The sequence below is a fragment of the Onychostruthus taczanowskii genome, unplaced genomic scaffold (assembly GCF_017590055.1).
Source record: "Onychostruthus taczanowskii isolate IOZ18803 unplaced genomic scaffold, ASM1759005v1 scaffold20, whole genome shotgun sequence".
In the NCBI taxonomy this organism is placed as follows: Eukaryota; Metazoa; Chordata; class Aves; order Passeriformes; family Passeridae; genus Onychostruthus; species Onychostruthus taczanowskii.
In genome coordinates this window covers 8,054,228-8,069,646 of record NW_024499240.1, presented here as the reverse complement: position 1 = coordinate 8,069,646, position 15,419 = coordinate 8,054,228, and the positions used below count along the sequence as shown (strand labels likewise).

At 35.8% G+C, this 15,419-nt stretch overlaps 1 protein-coding gene across 1 annotated transcript in view; it reads right to left on the bottom strand.

Annotated features, from left to right (window-relative positions):
• ITGA4 (integrin subunit alpha 4) overlaps positions 1-15,419 on the bottom strand; it is a 34,892-nt gene that overhangs the window by 4,276 nt on the left and 15,197 nt on the right. The window contains exons 11-24 of the mRNA XM_041403764.1: positions 15,267-15,361; positions 14,870-14,960; positions 13,506-13,551; positions 12,980-13,134; positions 11,493-11,647; positions 8,780-8,929; positions 7,279-7,355; positions 4,902-5,052; positions 4,093-4,191; positions 3,588-3,667; positions 3,166-3,252; positions 2,481-2,571; positions 1,690-1,797; positions 1,366-1,485 (exon numbers count right to left, since the gene is read on the bottom strand). Of these exons, the coding sequence (XP_041259698.1) occupies positions 1,366-1,485; positions 1,690-1,797; positions 2,481-2,571; positions 3,166-3,252; positions 3,588-3,667; positions 4,093-4,191; positions 4,902-5,052; positions 7,279-7,355; positions 8,780-8,929; positions 11,493-11,647; positions 12,980-13,134; positions 13,506-13,551; positions 14,870-14,960; positions 15,267-15,361 (1,505 nt within the window). The remainder of the gene's footprint in view (positions 1-1,365; positions 1,486-1,689; positions 1,798-2,480; positions 2,572-3,165; positions 3,253-3,587; positions 3,668-4,092; positions 4,192-4,901; positions 5,053-7,278; positions 7,356-8,779; positions 8,930-11,492; positions 11,648-12,979; positions 13,135-13,505; positions 13,552-14,869; positions 14,961-15,266; positions 15,362-15,419) is intronic.

Genomic DNA, 15,419 nt, shown 5'->3' with positions numbered 1-15,419 from the left:
CTTTATCAACTATATAATCTTAGCAATTAAGACAATAGGAACCGACTAAAAAGGAATCATGTTTATTCTTGAAAACTCAGGGTATAACTTGAGGTTGTCATGCATCACTGTCATTCCAGAGGTGCTAAAGGTACAGTAACAAGAGACCAACCTAATTGTTATACAAAACATGTCATTTTTATTAAAAATCCAGTTATTGTAAGCCTGAAAAAGAACAAGTGTCATAATTTGTTTATATATTTAGGGTTTATGTTTACACTGTTATTTCAAATTAGCTTTTATCAATAACAATGAATGACAATAACTCTTTGCTATCCAGTGCAAACTGTGTAATTGGTTGATCTCTACATTTGTACACTGACAACTAGCACCACTTCACACAGTTTTGGAGAAGACAAAACCACAAGGCTGTATATGATTATGTTTATTATATCTTTAACATTATTCTTTATCCAAGGTTACCATGCTGAATACTGAATGGATATTCTAGTGTCCAATAGTATCTGTGGCTGTAACTCAATCATTGGATGATATTTCCTGTAATGTGCTTATTTAAAAGCCCCAGATTAACAGTTTTTAAAAATAGGTAGGTTTTTTGTTTGCTTTTGTTATTTTTTAAGATGACAGATTAAATAATGTTGTACTTTATCAAAGTGCAGGAAACAGATTTCTATGAGGACAAAGCCTCAGCAATGCAATGCTAAAATAGCAGTTGTGGTTTGGACTGTGTAGTGGAGTGTCTGATCTCCAGCAGGGTCTGTGAGCAGGAACAGAGGGATGAGCTGGAACAGGCCACACATGTATGGCACTCTCCCAGCCTCACAAATATTTTTAATAGCTTCCCAGCCAAATATGATTTTCACATATTTTGTAATTCTTGATTTCCATTAACTTGTATAGTCTTCCTTGGAATTCAGTTATTTTTAACATTTGGGGTTTTTTTACCTAGCTCCTGTTAGTTATGTTTGATGGCACTGTTTTGATGAGGAAAAGACAAAGAATATTTGATCTGCATACTTCATGTAATTAAAATAAAGCCTGTTTTTCCCTGATGCATCGTTTTCTGTTTGTTACTGAATTTCCTCTGCCATTCTGCTTGCCCACTCATTCAGTTCCACATCCCTCTGGCAGTTTTTCGTAGGTGTCTGTCATCCACCCTGACTTCAGCAATGTGTCATTAATCAACTTTCTCAGCTCAGTTCTCACCCCTTTCACTAAAGTCACTTATGACTATCCTGAACTTATCACAGGTCCCACCACACATCCTTGGAGGATGGCTCTGTGACTTCATTATGTAAGATACACTCTTTTCTTAAGGCTTATTCATACAGTCATTTCCCACTGATGCCAAAAGACAGACCTTACCATGTGCCTCTTAGTAGGCTTTGAAAAGAAAGTGATGACATCCTTTAATATGTTTCCATTTTTTTCTGCTGCAGTACAGTTCATGGGATATTTTTTATAGGAGCAGTGTCCAGCCGTTGTCTAAAAATAAATATACCATCATTATAAAAAATGTAAATTTTATTTTCAGAATAAAACACGTGGGGCTGAAGATGATCCTGTTCTAGTTCACTCTGCTTCACCATGGCTAGCAAATCAAACACAGACTGAGGACCTAGCTGATTTTGTTCTGCTTCTCTTTTTCACAGAATTCAGCTACTAATACGTTAAGTAGCCTTTGCTTACCTTGATATCCAATAGGTTGAATAATTTGGAGTCCCTGGGTGGAAAAGCATTCGGTATCATTATTTCCAGGCTGGTATTTGGAGACATGCTTGGTCCTGCACTGATAACCTTGTGGGGAAGAGGTGAAGAGTTCAAGAGTTAAAACTTCAAGGGCAACTATTCAGGGAACAAAACTGCACACGGATAAATACATAAAACTGCACAGAATGGGGTAGCAGCTGCTCTGTATGCTGTCAGACAGTGATTGTGCTAGGAGTGTTAACATCTTGTTCATTCATCCTGTGGGCTTACTGAGCCCTTCCCTCCTCCAAAGCTGATGAGTAAGTAGTGCTAATCTGTGATGAGTACCTGAGGTCATGCAGACTGCCTGCCAGGCCGGTATGCAAAAGGAACTAGGAGAGATTATATCCAAACTCCTGCTTTTAATCCACTGCAGACAAATTTGATGCTATAGGTACTCTGACAAGAAACTCCTAACTCCTTTTTCTTACCATAATTCCTTTTGAAGTGTTTCTGAAAGGAAGAAGTGGCAACTCAGAACTGCTTTACCATTTTCAATCCTGCTTGTGTTAGGAAATTTTTCTCTGATCACTCAGTGGAAGATTTGCCAGGCCAAAAAGAGTTTTCTAAGAGGGATTAACAGCAACTCCTCGTCACTAATGCACAAAAATTACTCATAGTGCCCTTGTACTCTTAAAAGCTTCCTTACTAACTGTCTAGACTATCATGAGATGCATTAAACATTAACCTTCAAAACAAGGATGACAGGGTTTACAAAGGAAAACTCTTACATGGAAAGTGAAGTTGATATTTTCCTTCATACATGTCACTGCTGAATCTTTCTCTTCTGCTCCATAAACAAATGAGGTCGGTGACACAAACCTACAATGGTTTAGAAATTGTTAATAAACAGAATTCCTACGTATTATTAGCATAAATTTCTGCTTCATGCTACCTCCAGTAAGACTGGTTGGAAGAAAACACCCAAGTTTGCTTTTAAGTAAATCTAGGAACACAGAGTAGAAATCATCTCCCTTTGGAACAGAAACCCTCTACATTTGAACTCTTTCCTCTGAAAAAGGCAGATGAATCATAAGAAGTCATAAATCCTCACCAAAGCTATGCTCCATGAATGCCCCACAACAAACCCAGATCATGGTTCATGTTAAGCAAGGAATCTGAGGATCTGCTATATTCTCATTAAACACATCTTTCTGGAAAAGACAGTCCACTTTTTAAAACATGTTAGTCTGTTCAGAGACAAGTCTGAAGCACCACAGATACCAAAGGACTCATCTCACAGTAGTGGAAAAAAACCTCTTACAAGTGTCTAAGTCAGAGTCCAGGACAACTGTGCTAACTCAGTCCCAGGATTTTTTAGCTATGTCACACTTCTGCCTAAAAACTTAGTGAATTCAGAACAGTAACAAGACAACAGTTCTGTGGATGTGCAGGTAATACCAACAGGTGACTCACCCATGAGTATTTAATTCAATCTCATATCTTAGAGGTATAGGTAAAGTCAGCGTGTTATCCAGCAGCATGTTCTCATCTTCATTTTTACTACAAAAATGCAGAGAAAAAAATCTGTATTGAGGGCACCATCATAAGCTATACACTGTTTCTGTAAAAAATATTAAGCAGACCTCTCAGCTTATTAAAATAAAAATATTTAATTGATAACATGTCAAGCATTAATGCCCTCCACATTTTTTACAGGCAGAAACCTACTTATTATTTAAATATCTATCACCTATTTTATTTTTGGTCATTTCTCTTTCTCTATTTGATTTGCAGCCAATTTACTTCCCTGCAATCCTGCTTTTCTAAGCCTTTCCAGTTATCTGTTTTCCAAAGCTAGTAGTATTTTCCATTGAGCAATTTTTATTAGCCTTTACCAGGTAGCATTAATGATGATGTTGAGGTCCTCTTCTGCTCTGGTTAATGAGCTTGCATCCAAGAAGAAACTATAATCCAGCTGTAGAACAAATAAAATTTTCCTTATATTAAATGATAGTGTACCTTGACACAGTTTCAATGCAAATATTTTTATTAAGCTTATTTAGAATTCCCTGCCTAAAAAATTCATAATTAAGGAAATACTTGCTTTTTGTGTCTCCTAGTCCCTTTCTATTGACCTAACACATATGTCCACGGCATTGGTCAGCCCACTTGTCCAGAAGCCAAGCACAATCAGTCAATGCACAATACAAACACTTAATGAATTATTCCAGGAAGTGTTTAAGCAATTTATTTAGAAGTAGCAGGAGAGATACAGATACTAACATGATAAAAGATGTTAGTTGGGATTGAAGATTCAGAGATTTTTTTCCCCCATGAAAATCCTCATAACCCTCAATATTTAGGGTGTTCCTAAAGCTAGGAACTCCATTTACAGCTTACCTTTGAGTTGTGATCCACATATAAATAGCCAACACTGCACCCAAGTGTCACTGCATTAATTTCTTTATCTACTACTGCACAATGTATCTGTTTTTCTTCCTAAAATAAAGGACAAGTTACTAATGATTATAATAAAAAGGTGGTTGTTTTCAGACACTTCAAATTACATGCACACATTAACATTGGGTGCTTTATATTTTCCTGAACCAGGTGTTATTTCACTGATGCCAATATCCAGGACACCCAGGACCCCTTTAACATAACAGATTATATTGATTATTGTACCAGTTACTTCATCTGCTTCTTGCTTTTACTGAAGCTAAGGCACATGCACCAGACCCACCCACATTAAAAGCCAGCTCACAAAGGTGGATCTGGGGGACTCTGCATGGAGAACAGTTATTTTTAAAAGGCAGAAAGAGAGCACAATTAGATTTATGACCTTTTATAAGCCTGTGTATTTGGGAAAAAGATTCAATGAGATCTTTGTGATCACTGAAAACATGAAAACATCATCATCAGCCAAAAAACAGCCATAACATCCTGAAAATATTTTAAAACTTTTTTTTTTATTATTTATTTTAGTTGTTACTGAAATTATGTAAATCATCTGTATTGATCAAATTCCACTTGATTTAGGTGGCTACAAGTCTAAGAATTTAAAAATTGATGTTTTGGCAGCTTTTGATGAAGGGGCATAGGTTCAGTACCTAAAGAAAATCAACAATTCATAAACATAATTTGAAAAACACCAGGCTGAAAAAGAAAAATATCAAAGGATTACTGTTTGAGATATTTTTTTTCCTTACCAATTCTAAAACTCGATTGTAATAAAGACCTTTAGGGATCTGAACATGGAGGATAGTTTCATATGCATCATCTCCAACATTAAGCAGAGAAATGTTCAACAATAAAGTCTTCACACTTCCAACACCAAGGTACGTTTTCTTATCATAAGGCCTGTAAAAATAATTATAATGTAAATGGAAAGTAATTTTAGAAACAGCCTGTAGGCAAATCTACTCTTTTAGGTAGTTTCAGCTGGTTCTGACAAAGCCCAGCTGGAGATGTAAGGGAAGGTTTTACTCAATTCTGTAACAAAGGCACTAGCCCAGTTTATGTGATGGTCACCCCTTAAAGCCTGAAGCGGTTAATGAGGGAGAAAGGAAATTGTCATCAGTCCAGTCGTGCTCCTGGCCTTTACAAGAGCAGTCCTTTCCTTCACAGGCAGAACAGCAATGTGCCACTGCTACAGCGCTTTCAGACATGATTTCAGCAGTCACTCTTTGCACTCAAGATGTGGGACTCAGTTACTATGAAGAGGGGCACAGTGAACATGCCTCTCTTCTGATCTATGCAATGTTCTGTAATCATGTTACAAGTACAGACACCCTATCGGGGGCTAAAAGTAAACTTCAGCTTGACATTAAAGTTTAATTAAGACTTGTAGAAAGGGTGCCTAGAAATAGACATTTATCAGATATTCTGGCTCAAAACCAAAGCATTAGTCACTGAACACCTTTGGGAAAGAAGCTGGCACTTATAAAAGCAACAGAAGGCAAAAGCACTGCATAAGCAGATAGGTTCCAAGACAAAAGCAAATTAAAGAAAAACACAATGTTAACATTTTGGTAGCTTGTCAAGTTTAGGTTAAATTGGAACGTTGTTTTAGCACTTATATACACACCACTGACTCCTCTTACCCACGTTAAAGCCAAGCTCATTAACAATATGCTGTCACAAAGATGCCTCCCAGCTTAACACACAAGTACACAAAAGCACCAGGTGCACATCTGGGACTACAACAAAGCTGAACTAGAGCTTTTCCCTGGTAATCATATTTCATTCTTCATTAAAAAATGCATGATGCAGACTAGAAACTTACAGAGCAGGCCAAAATCTAAGCAATTTAAACAAAACATGATAGTGTATACATGAAGACTTGTTACTCAGTAAATAAAGCATTACATTGCCATCCCTATTTGATTTCATTCTTTCAAAGCCAAAGGTGTTTTGCTTTGCTCCTCAAGGATAATGAATGCATTCTGTCAAGACAAAATAAATTATCGCTTCACAGCTAACTAGTTTTTAATTGAGATTCTAGGGGCACAAGGTAATTTAAGGTGATACTTCACACTTTATCAAGATATTTAGACTATTTATTTACACTGCAAATCTGCTACTGGTGCCTAATGTCAAGCAGATATGTTGTAATCCGTTCTTCTTTCTTAGAGCTTGGAAGTGCTTACAAAACTGCATTTCTAATGTCAGGAATGAAAATGCTGCACAACCATTCTTTCTGAGAAGTTTATGAGTGTTTAAGTAAAATGACCATCCAGCCTAAGAAAATGAAAGGGCTTAAGAGTCCTGCTACAGGCCACATGTTAAAGTGGGCAGAAGGATACTCATCTTACTCTGAAATCCATGAAGATGACAAAGTTTGTGCTCAGGATCACACAGGTGGGATTTATCTGCATTAGGTGACTGTCAGCATCTTTTGATGCCATTTTAGGCTGTTCAAACTAGTATTTGGATTTAAGTAGAATTAACTTTAAAAGTGATGAATGACACAAGAAAATCCAAGTTACATGTAAAATAGCTAAATAGTTGAGATTCACAACAGGTACAATTCCTCTTTTTGCTCACCCGTATTTCTTACTTTGAAATATAATAGTCAGTAAAGGTTGTGATGATAAAATGCAACTTAAAACAATTGTCTCTTTTATATAAGAATATTATATCTTCAGTTTTATACAGATGATTGAGACTTCATACAGTACAAATACACTATATCCAGACAGAGCAGCAGAAATAATCAACACCTTGTCACTTTTACAATTTTAGTTATGATGTCTGCATATTGAGTGTGCATTGTGCAGTGTTATCTTAGCCCAGTAATATATAAAGTGTAGAACACAATTTTTTTAAGATGTATTTTATGAGTTGTAAAACCTTCTAATTGTGCAATAAGAGTTCTTCAGTCATATAGATTTCTGTTACATTTCCTGGAAGATTTATGATTTTTAGAAATAGTCTTCAATTAAGAAGCTTTACTTCTAGTTTTTTTTTCAGGGAGTCCTGAGAATTTGCAAATTACTGTTATGTATATACAAAAGATAAAGGAATAATTTAAATAAAATCTTACTAAATCTTGTCCAAAAAAAATGAAAGCTACATTATACTTACTTTGGAAAAACAACTTTTCCAGAAACTCTCAAGTCAGCTGAACAATTTTCTTGGGAGCAAAATCTTGCAAAAATAAACTGTAAAAGCCAAATTTAAAAAAAAAAAAAAAAAAAAAAAAAGGAACTTCAGTGTCATATGGTTCCAATAGTGAGAAACAGTATTTCCTGAGAAAGAAACCCATCACCTAGTAACTGAGCACCAGGAAGTGTCTAATAGCTCTTACTGCTAACATACAATTGAATCAGGCTATGATTTTCCATTTTCCAAACACATTCTGTGCATCCAGAGTAAGAGTGAAGAGGCTTTCCAGACTCAGTCTGTCACAGTGAAACCTGTGGGTGTATGTTCAGACAATTTTTACAGCAGTACACAAGGAGGGCAGAATGTTTTAGAAGATCCAGAACTGATGTCTGTGCAGTCTCTCCTGTAATACAGCACATTAATTTTTGCAAGAGTTTAATTACACAATCCTTAACCTATCCTACTGTTAGAAAGGTTTGATGAGAGCAGAGACACCACGAGTTGCAGGTGTCCGTGCCTTGGTTATCAGTAGGTTATAGAGCACATTTCTGTCACTGTATTCAACATCACCCTCTTTCCTTCTCTAGAACTTTGAGGTTTCTAAAACAAAACTTTGAATGAACATGAGAAGTCAAAGCATGCCATTTAAAAGAAGCTCTTACATATCTTGGGCATTCTGATGGCCAACTGTATCTCAGTTACACAAATGACAGAGAAAGGTGAGTTGGAAGGGACCCATCAGGATCATTGAGTCCAGCTCCTGGCCCTGCACAGGACATCCCCAAGAGTCACAGCCTGTGCCTGACAGCATTGTCCAAACACTTCTGCAACTCAGGCTTGGTGCTCTGACCACCTTTCTGGGGAGCTTACCATTGTGAAAAGTTAAAAATTCAGCACATTCTGACTTTCACTAAAGTCAAAGTCTCTTAATGAGTTGGGATTTTTTTTGGGAAAAAAGGTTAATTTCATAATTATTAAACTACAAAGAATATACTCTTCCTTTCCCCTCACGAACTCTGTATTTGAAAACCTGCAGTATCTTTAAAGAACTAATATTTCAGCAACATCAACACTTCAAGATTAATACCAACATGATATTGTGTATTTAACACAGAAATAATTTTAGAGTACAATTTTATACTGGAAAGTGACTCATACTGTGTAGTTGAATGGATATTTCAAAGAGTAAATTTCATATATGGGTTCTGAGATATACAGTACTATTTATGCTATCAAGTTCTCTGCACATACCTACTTTATTTTTAAATCATAACATAGATTTAAAAGTTCTGCAAAGACTTTTTTTAACAAAAAATGAGGCTTTTTTTAGCATTCTGGTTTAATAATTAATATCAAGACACAATCCCTAGGTGTAGGTCTGGAAAAGGCATTCTTTCGCATGCTATGAATCAGTGAAGCTTTTTTTAACTGGAGATTTATTTACTCACTGCACTGGAAAAAAGAGAACTCATACACTAACCTTGCTTTTTATAACATCCTTTTCTTTCCTGCGCTGAAGAACAGGCTGAAGTGGTGAAAATTCTTGAACATTTCTTTTCTGTAGAATATGATGCCCCAGACGATAACTCGCTTCAACATGTACAGGAGTCAAGATATCCCTTACATCTTTCTATGAAAATTGGAAACCTAATGAGTTAATCATATAAGACAAAACAAGTATGCTTATGTTTTAAAGTTACAAGGTTGCCCAGAACTCGCTAAAACAGCAAAACCTATTTTTCACATGTAAAGTAATTCCATATGCCTAATACACTTTCCCAGACATCTTTGCTGCTGAAGGAGACAATCAGAAATGCATAAAGGCATATGTTCAAGACAGCATCAGCCATTTCAGAATGGATGATTCTTCTATGAGGAGATACCTTACTAAAAAGTGAGCCTACTTCTGTCAATAATCCTGCCTCACACACCTATGAAAGGCTGCACTGCCCAGGTAGAAAAACAGGCAAAGTTGGCTAAAATGAAGAAAGTTAACCAGTGGAATGAGGCCGGACAAACCCCATGGGTATTTACATGTGAAATCAAAAACAGTTCTCCCACAGTACAACTAAATCAAGTCGTGACTGCATTTTATTTTTCTGCCTGTTATTTCCCATTCTGTATGAAAAAGATTGAACTCTTCAGTAAATGATTATTTTGTACATCAAGCCTTGCCTGCATAGGAATGTTCAGATCAGAGTCCCAACTACCTACTTGTGAAAACTGAACAGCTTGAAGCACCAACAGTAACAAACCTGATTAAATTATTCCCTAAGTGTAGGGGCTAGACAGACACTGATTGTCCTTCCACATGGCCGCTATTTTAATTCTTATCTGCAAGCTTGTGTTGGCCAAATCACATATTATCTAATTTGTAATAATTTTCCACAAGGTCTTCTCTGCATCTGCTTTATATTACTTCCATTATACTAATTAGCTATTAATTAGCCTTTACTCAAAATACATAAAATTTATATTGTCTCTTGTGAAGACTGTACTTGACAGACATTCACACTTACTTAACTTTAGGAGCTTCATGCAAGTACAGAAACCTCAGTGGGTGGAAGGAGATACTTATAATGCTATTAATTAAGAATTGAAAAGAAAATTGAATTCTATGGAGGGAAAAAAATGCCTAATGATGGACTATAGGAAGTGATGAGGCAAATCAATTCCTTCCTCCTACACAAATACCTGCTGATGCTGGTACAGCAATCTGTACAAGGTCAGCTGTCAATCACATCTCCCTTAGTTTACAAAACTCTTATAAAGTGAGTGGCAATTTGCCATTGTTCCTGCAGGCAACATTCACTGAGGTGCAACTATCAGTTGAGATGCATCTGGGAAATTTTCCAGTAGGTAACATAAGCTTTCCTTTCTACCCTGAAGCTTTATGATGAATAATTGGCTTCTAACCATGCCACAAACAAAAAGTAAGGGAAATCAAGGAAGAAGAAAAATACATTGAAGAATATTTCCCTGCAGGTTTTTTGTAGCTGTAGAAAATAAAATTTATTTTCCACCCTTTGTGCAGGATCAACTGCATCAGTCACCTTGATAGATGTTTGTTTCAAAAGGTCACAGAATTGCTACCTTGAGGATTTCAAAGAAAATGTTAGGCAAAGTAGTCCATTATTTTATTTCCCTTATTTCCCTGTATATCTAAATACTCCCTCTCTTCCCTCCTACATAAGGTCTCACAATAGAGAAATCTATTTTTTGTGAGTTTAATAAAATGTGGTTCCTTTGTGTCCACTGATTTTTATTTGTTGTGGTTTAGGACTTCCTCTAAGTTTTTCCAAAATTTTTGTTTTGGAGGACAAGCTTCTAAGATAGAATAAAAGTGATTAACTTTTCCTTGTTAATTGAATGGCCTTTAAAATATTTTATCTGTATCCTGATTACAGGTTTTATTCCACTTTCAAGACAAGTCACTTATTCCTCTTTCAGGGGGATAGGTCATGCCCCAGTGCTCTTCCTACCCCATTTCCACCTTCAGGTTATGGGCGAGTGCTGCATTCCTTGAAGGCAAAAAATCAAGCCCAAGCAATGCTCTTCTTCACACCCTGCTAGCCTTTGGCTCCTTGCAGCAAATTCACAAAGCACACCACACTACAAACCCTGAACTACAGACTTTTCCAGCAATCCTCCCCTTCCTATGGATCAGGAATGGGTTCTTTGCTTTTTAGCTGAGTCTGCCTTATCTACTCACAATACAAACAGGAACAAGACCATACACGTGTTCTTTGAAACAGTTACAGATGACAAAAGATAAAAATTACAAGTTTTAAGATTTTGCATTAAGGAGTACATGAAGTTCCATCAGAAATGTTCAGGAGAATATGAATGCTTTATCTTCATGGCTGATCCAAACCAACCTCAATCTATATATGATCTATCATGCATAAAAATGATGAAAAAATTTCAAGAATGCTCACAGTCCAACTTAATCACTGTGGTTATTATTATGATTATACATCTTCTCACTAATGTAAGAGATGGCAGACCTACTGACTTCCTCAGAGAAAGCACCAGAATTAAAATATATTAACTGTGGAAGTTCTGAATACAAACATTTTACTTCCAAAATGATGTGATACAATTGTAAACAGATTAGGTTCTTTTGCAGCAGGTCTGCTTTTCAAAGGAGAACAAAGGATTTACAAGACAATACATACTGAAAACTACATTACCCTCATAAATGCTGGATGATCTTTGCAGGCAGTAATATTGCTGTAAATCTTTACTTTTCCTGAGATTGTATCATATGTTCCATTGGAGGAAAAATAAAATCTTGCTTGTGTATCCTCTTTTCTGTTCACATCAACACTCAGATTATAAAGCAACACTACAAAATAAAACCCAGGGAAAATAACGGTTATAAATCTTTAAGTGTTGCAATCTTAATAAGCTTATGGTAGAAATTACAATTTCTGACTCACTTCCATAAGTATATTCTGTGACATGCATTTAAAAATGCTCTGCTTAAAAACACTGACATAAATCCATGCTAAGAAAAACTTCTAGTACCCGAAAATTGCTTCATGGCTGTTCCCTAATACATGCAGATATAGTTTATCAGGTTGTATTTATATTCTCTACCAAAATCTATTTATAGAAAACCCGCTTTGGTTAGTTACAGGGCTGACAGTAACTAACAACGAAGACTTAAGTCAACTAACACTGACAAATATTGTTTAACTTCACAGTTTTTTCTATTTAAGTTAGCATGAATTGCTATGATAACAAGTTGCAAGCAAGTTTCAGAGCATTACAGATCTAGTACTTCTAATTTTTTGCCAAGGGTTAGGTTACCTACAATTCCTACTAGTACTTTTGTTTAATTAAAAAGTCTTATGTACAAGTCCAGCGAGGGTGACCCAGTCTGACTGCTCATCTTTCAAAATTAATATGAATTTCAAAAGATCTGATAAAGATCAAAAGACACATAACTTTGCAGTTCATCGCTGCATGTGTTCTCTGTAACATGCCCCCAAAGGTTATTGTCTGTTCTCACACAGAAGAGTTGAGCAATTTAATTATATATCATGTACTTGAAGGGCTGTTTGCAGTTAACAAATAGCACTTGACAAGTAGGTTAAAAGCACTCAGGCAATACAGTCAAATTTAGACAGTAAATTATATTAAATTAATTTACCATGAATATTCCTTCTGAAAGACACCACTTCCAGCAATACCAGTTTTTGCCAAAAGGAATATATGCATTATATAAAATACAATACAAGATTTATTTTTTTGGTAATTTTGGTGGGACTCCTCCTCTTTCACAAAATGCCCCACAATGGTATGATCAGCTGCTTGAGCTGGTTTGGGAAGGAATGTTTTCTCTCTATTGCCAAGGGGAAGGCAGCATCCTACAGCAGTCCCATCTGGTTTGGTCCATGCCTGAGAAGATTGCTGTTAGAGAACATCTAAATATCACCCTTTTAATGCTGCTGTCTCTCCAAGTAACTCCAGCAGTTCTAGCAGGGATGTGCTCTTATTCCAAACTGAAGTGTAATGGCTTGATGTTATAGGGTAATCATGATATAGAAGAGTTTTCAGCTTTTCATTTTATACTGAAGTCAGATTAATGGTTTATTAACTACCAGTAGCATTATTTGTAAATAGGTGCATTTAAAATTAATACATATAGTGGATTATTTTTCCAGTAGCTTACCAATATAACCAGGCACCTCTCGTCCTCTATAGGCAAAGCAGATCTTCAAATTCATACAGGTGGCAGGCTGCTCATTTTCCATGCAGTCTAAATTAGTTCGATTTATTGAATTAGAATGTCTTAAAGAAGCTTCAACAATTATCACTGGCTTTGTTCTAAGAACAGAAAAGAGAAACACAAATAACGTTCAGATATAGCTTACAGAATCTCTGCAAAAACTGACCATCCCTGACAATCTATTTTTGTATTTTAGAATTATAATTTTAAAGTTATCTGCATTTTTCAGATAGTTTCAAACAGTTGTATGCAAATTATTTTTACCTCAAAAAGTTACAGAATGATAGTTTCATTTTTTCAATGTGTTTACTTAAATGTTTCACTTGTAGAGCCTTTTAGAGTATAATGACTGAAGTTGAAGATATCAAGAATATGAGGTTAAATTAAACTACTGAGTTTTAACAAATTCCACTAAAAAATAGAGTTAAATTGTATAGTCTTCAAAAGTACTGAAACATAGCAATCTCACCTCAGCACCACAGCAGAATCAGAGAAAAATGCACCAACTGCTACATCTGCACAAAAAGAATGTATCAATAATCATAATTTTTCAACAGGAATTACTTCCTAGGCACAAGCATTTTATAGCATATTCACCTTTTGGTGAATAATAAGACACCATTTGCCCTTTATTTAATAGAAGGGATATACTATATTCAAAGACAGTTCCTTAAATACTTGTGCACTGTCCATAAATGCTGCATGCTAATTTTCTGGAGTTCAAGATACTGATAATGTGATGATTTTATTTTTATTTCACATTTAAGTGGTTGATACTGAAGGACAACTCAGCTAAATAGGAGATATTTGTCTTCTTCTCCATCCAGATATTCAATATTGCTATACATGCACATACTGTTTTTTATATATATAACTGACTTGCTTATGTCTATTATATGTATGAAATTATAGATAGACAGAGAGAGAGAGAGACAAAAGTATTTCCTTTATTCCAAATGAACTGAAATCGATTCATGCAAGAAGGAAAGAAATACAGACAGTAAATATACCTCTCAAATGCAGTAGCAAAAGTGAATTGTTAGGTGACTAAATGATATAAGGGCCTGAGGATGTGACTGCCAGACTAGTAACCAACAGCTGACCTGTGAGCAGACTACTTGCAACCTGCCTTTTAGGCCAGCATTACAAATTAACCTGGATAACCTTTCTGTAGACACAGCCAGGACATACAACACGGCAACTTTGTGCTTTTACATCCCTAAGAGCAGGACAGACATGCCAAACCTAAGACATATCTGCAAAATGTCAAAATGTTTTGATGATATGTATAAAACAATTAATATATGCTTGGCACCAAGTTAGCACTACTTTGTCATGGCCACAAGAACTACACAATGGTGTTAGTTCAATGCCATGAGCCCTAAGTGAGGTTAAAGTATTGTTCACTCAGACTGAGAGCCACCAAGGAGCCCATGACTCCTGTCAAAATCCAGACTCTGGGAAGGCCAGCAATATATTTAGATTAGCACACTAGTCTGGACAATAAACATGCTTCTAGTGCCCAGCTCACTGTGACATTTGTAGATGAGATGTCTGCTTTGAAAATATACATGCCATTTCTCTTCCCCTTGTGCACTACGATCTCACATTTACATTGTTCTCAGTCCTTAAAGAATAGTTACATGACCGTGAAAACTGACTGCCTGGCCTCAGCTTCACCTCTTCTTTTTTCTTCCCAAAATATGAGATGTGACATGTCACCTCAATAACAGATTCTGCTTCTGTTAAAAGTATCAAGCAGCACAATAAGTCTGCTCCTTACGAATTTCTATTCTTTTAAAAATTAAAAATAAACAAAATTGCTTAATTTACCTTGATAACCATTGTTATCCACATCAATGCCACTTGATATGGATTGGCCAAACATGCTTAAAGAATTACTCACTTCTTGTCCTTCTATTCTCTGAGGAGAAAAATGTAAAAGAGAAAATTACTTGGAAAGCTAATCTCTGAGTTGAAATTTCCAATGAAAAATGTTAGCAGAACAATCCTGATGCTGAACTTAAATCCCATAAACCTTTTTTAAAGCTCCCAAAACAATTTTTTTCTCTCTTACATGTTATATTATGACTGGAAATCACAGACCACATAAAAATTTTCTGAAGTCTTTTAATATACTTCAGATGGTCAGACTGTAAAATGAAGGGAAAACCCTCTCAGATTTAAACTTGGGGTTTCTGGATTGGGTATTTTGCACTGAAAAGTGTACCTGTGAAAATGATGGTGTTATTCCATCTTTCCTGCCATTGTATATATAAATGGCCCCTTTTAGATTATCTTCTTGTGGAGCCCCAATTGCCACATCTGTGGAAAAACAATTCAGCAATGATCATTGACTAGGAAATATGACCACTAAACAGTT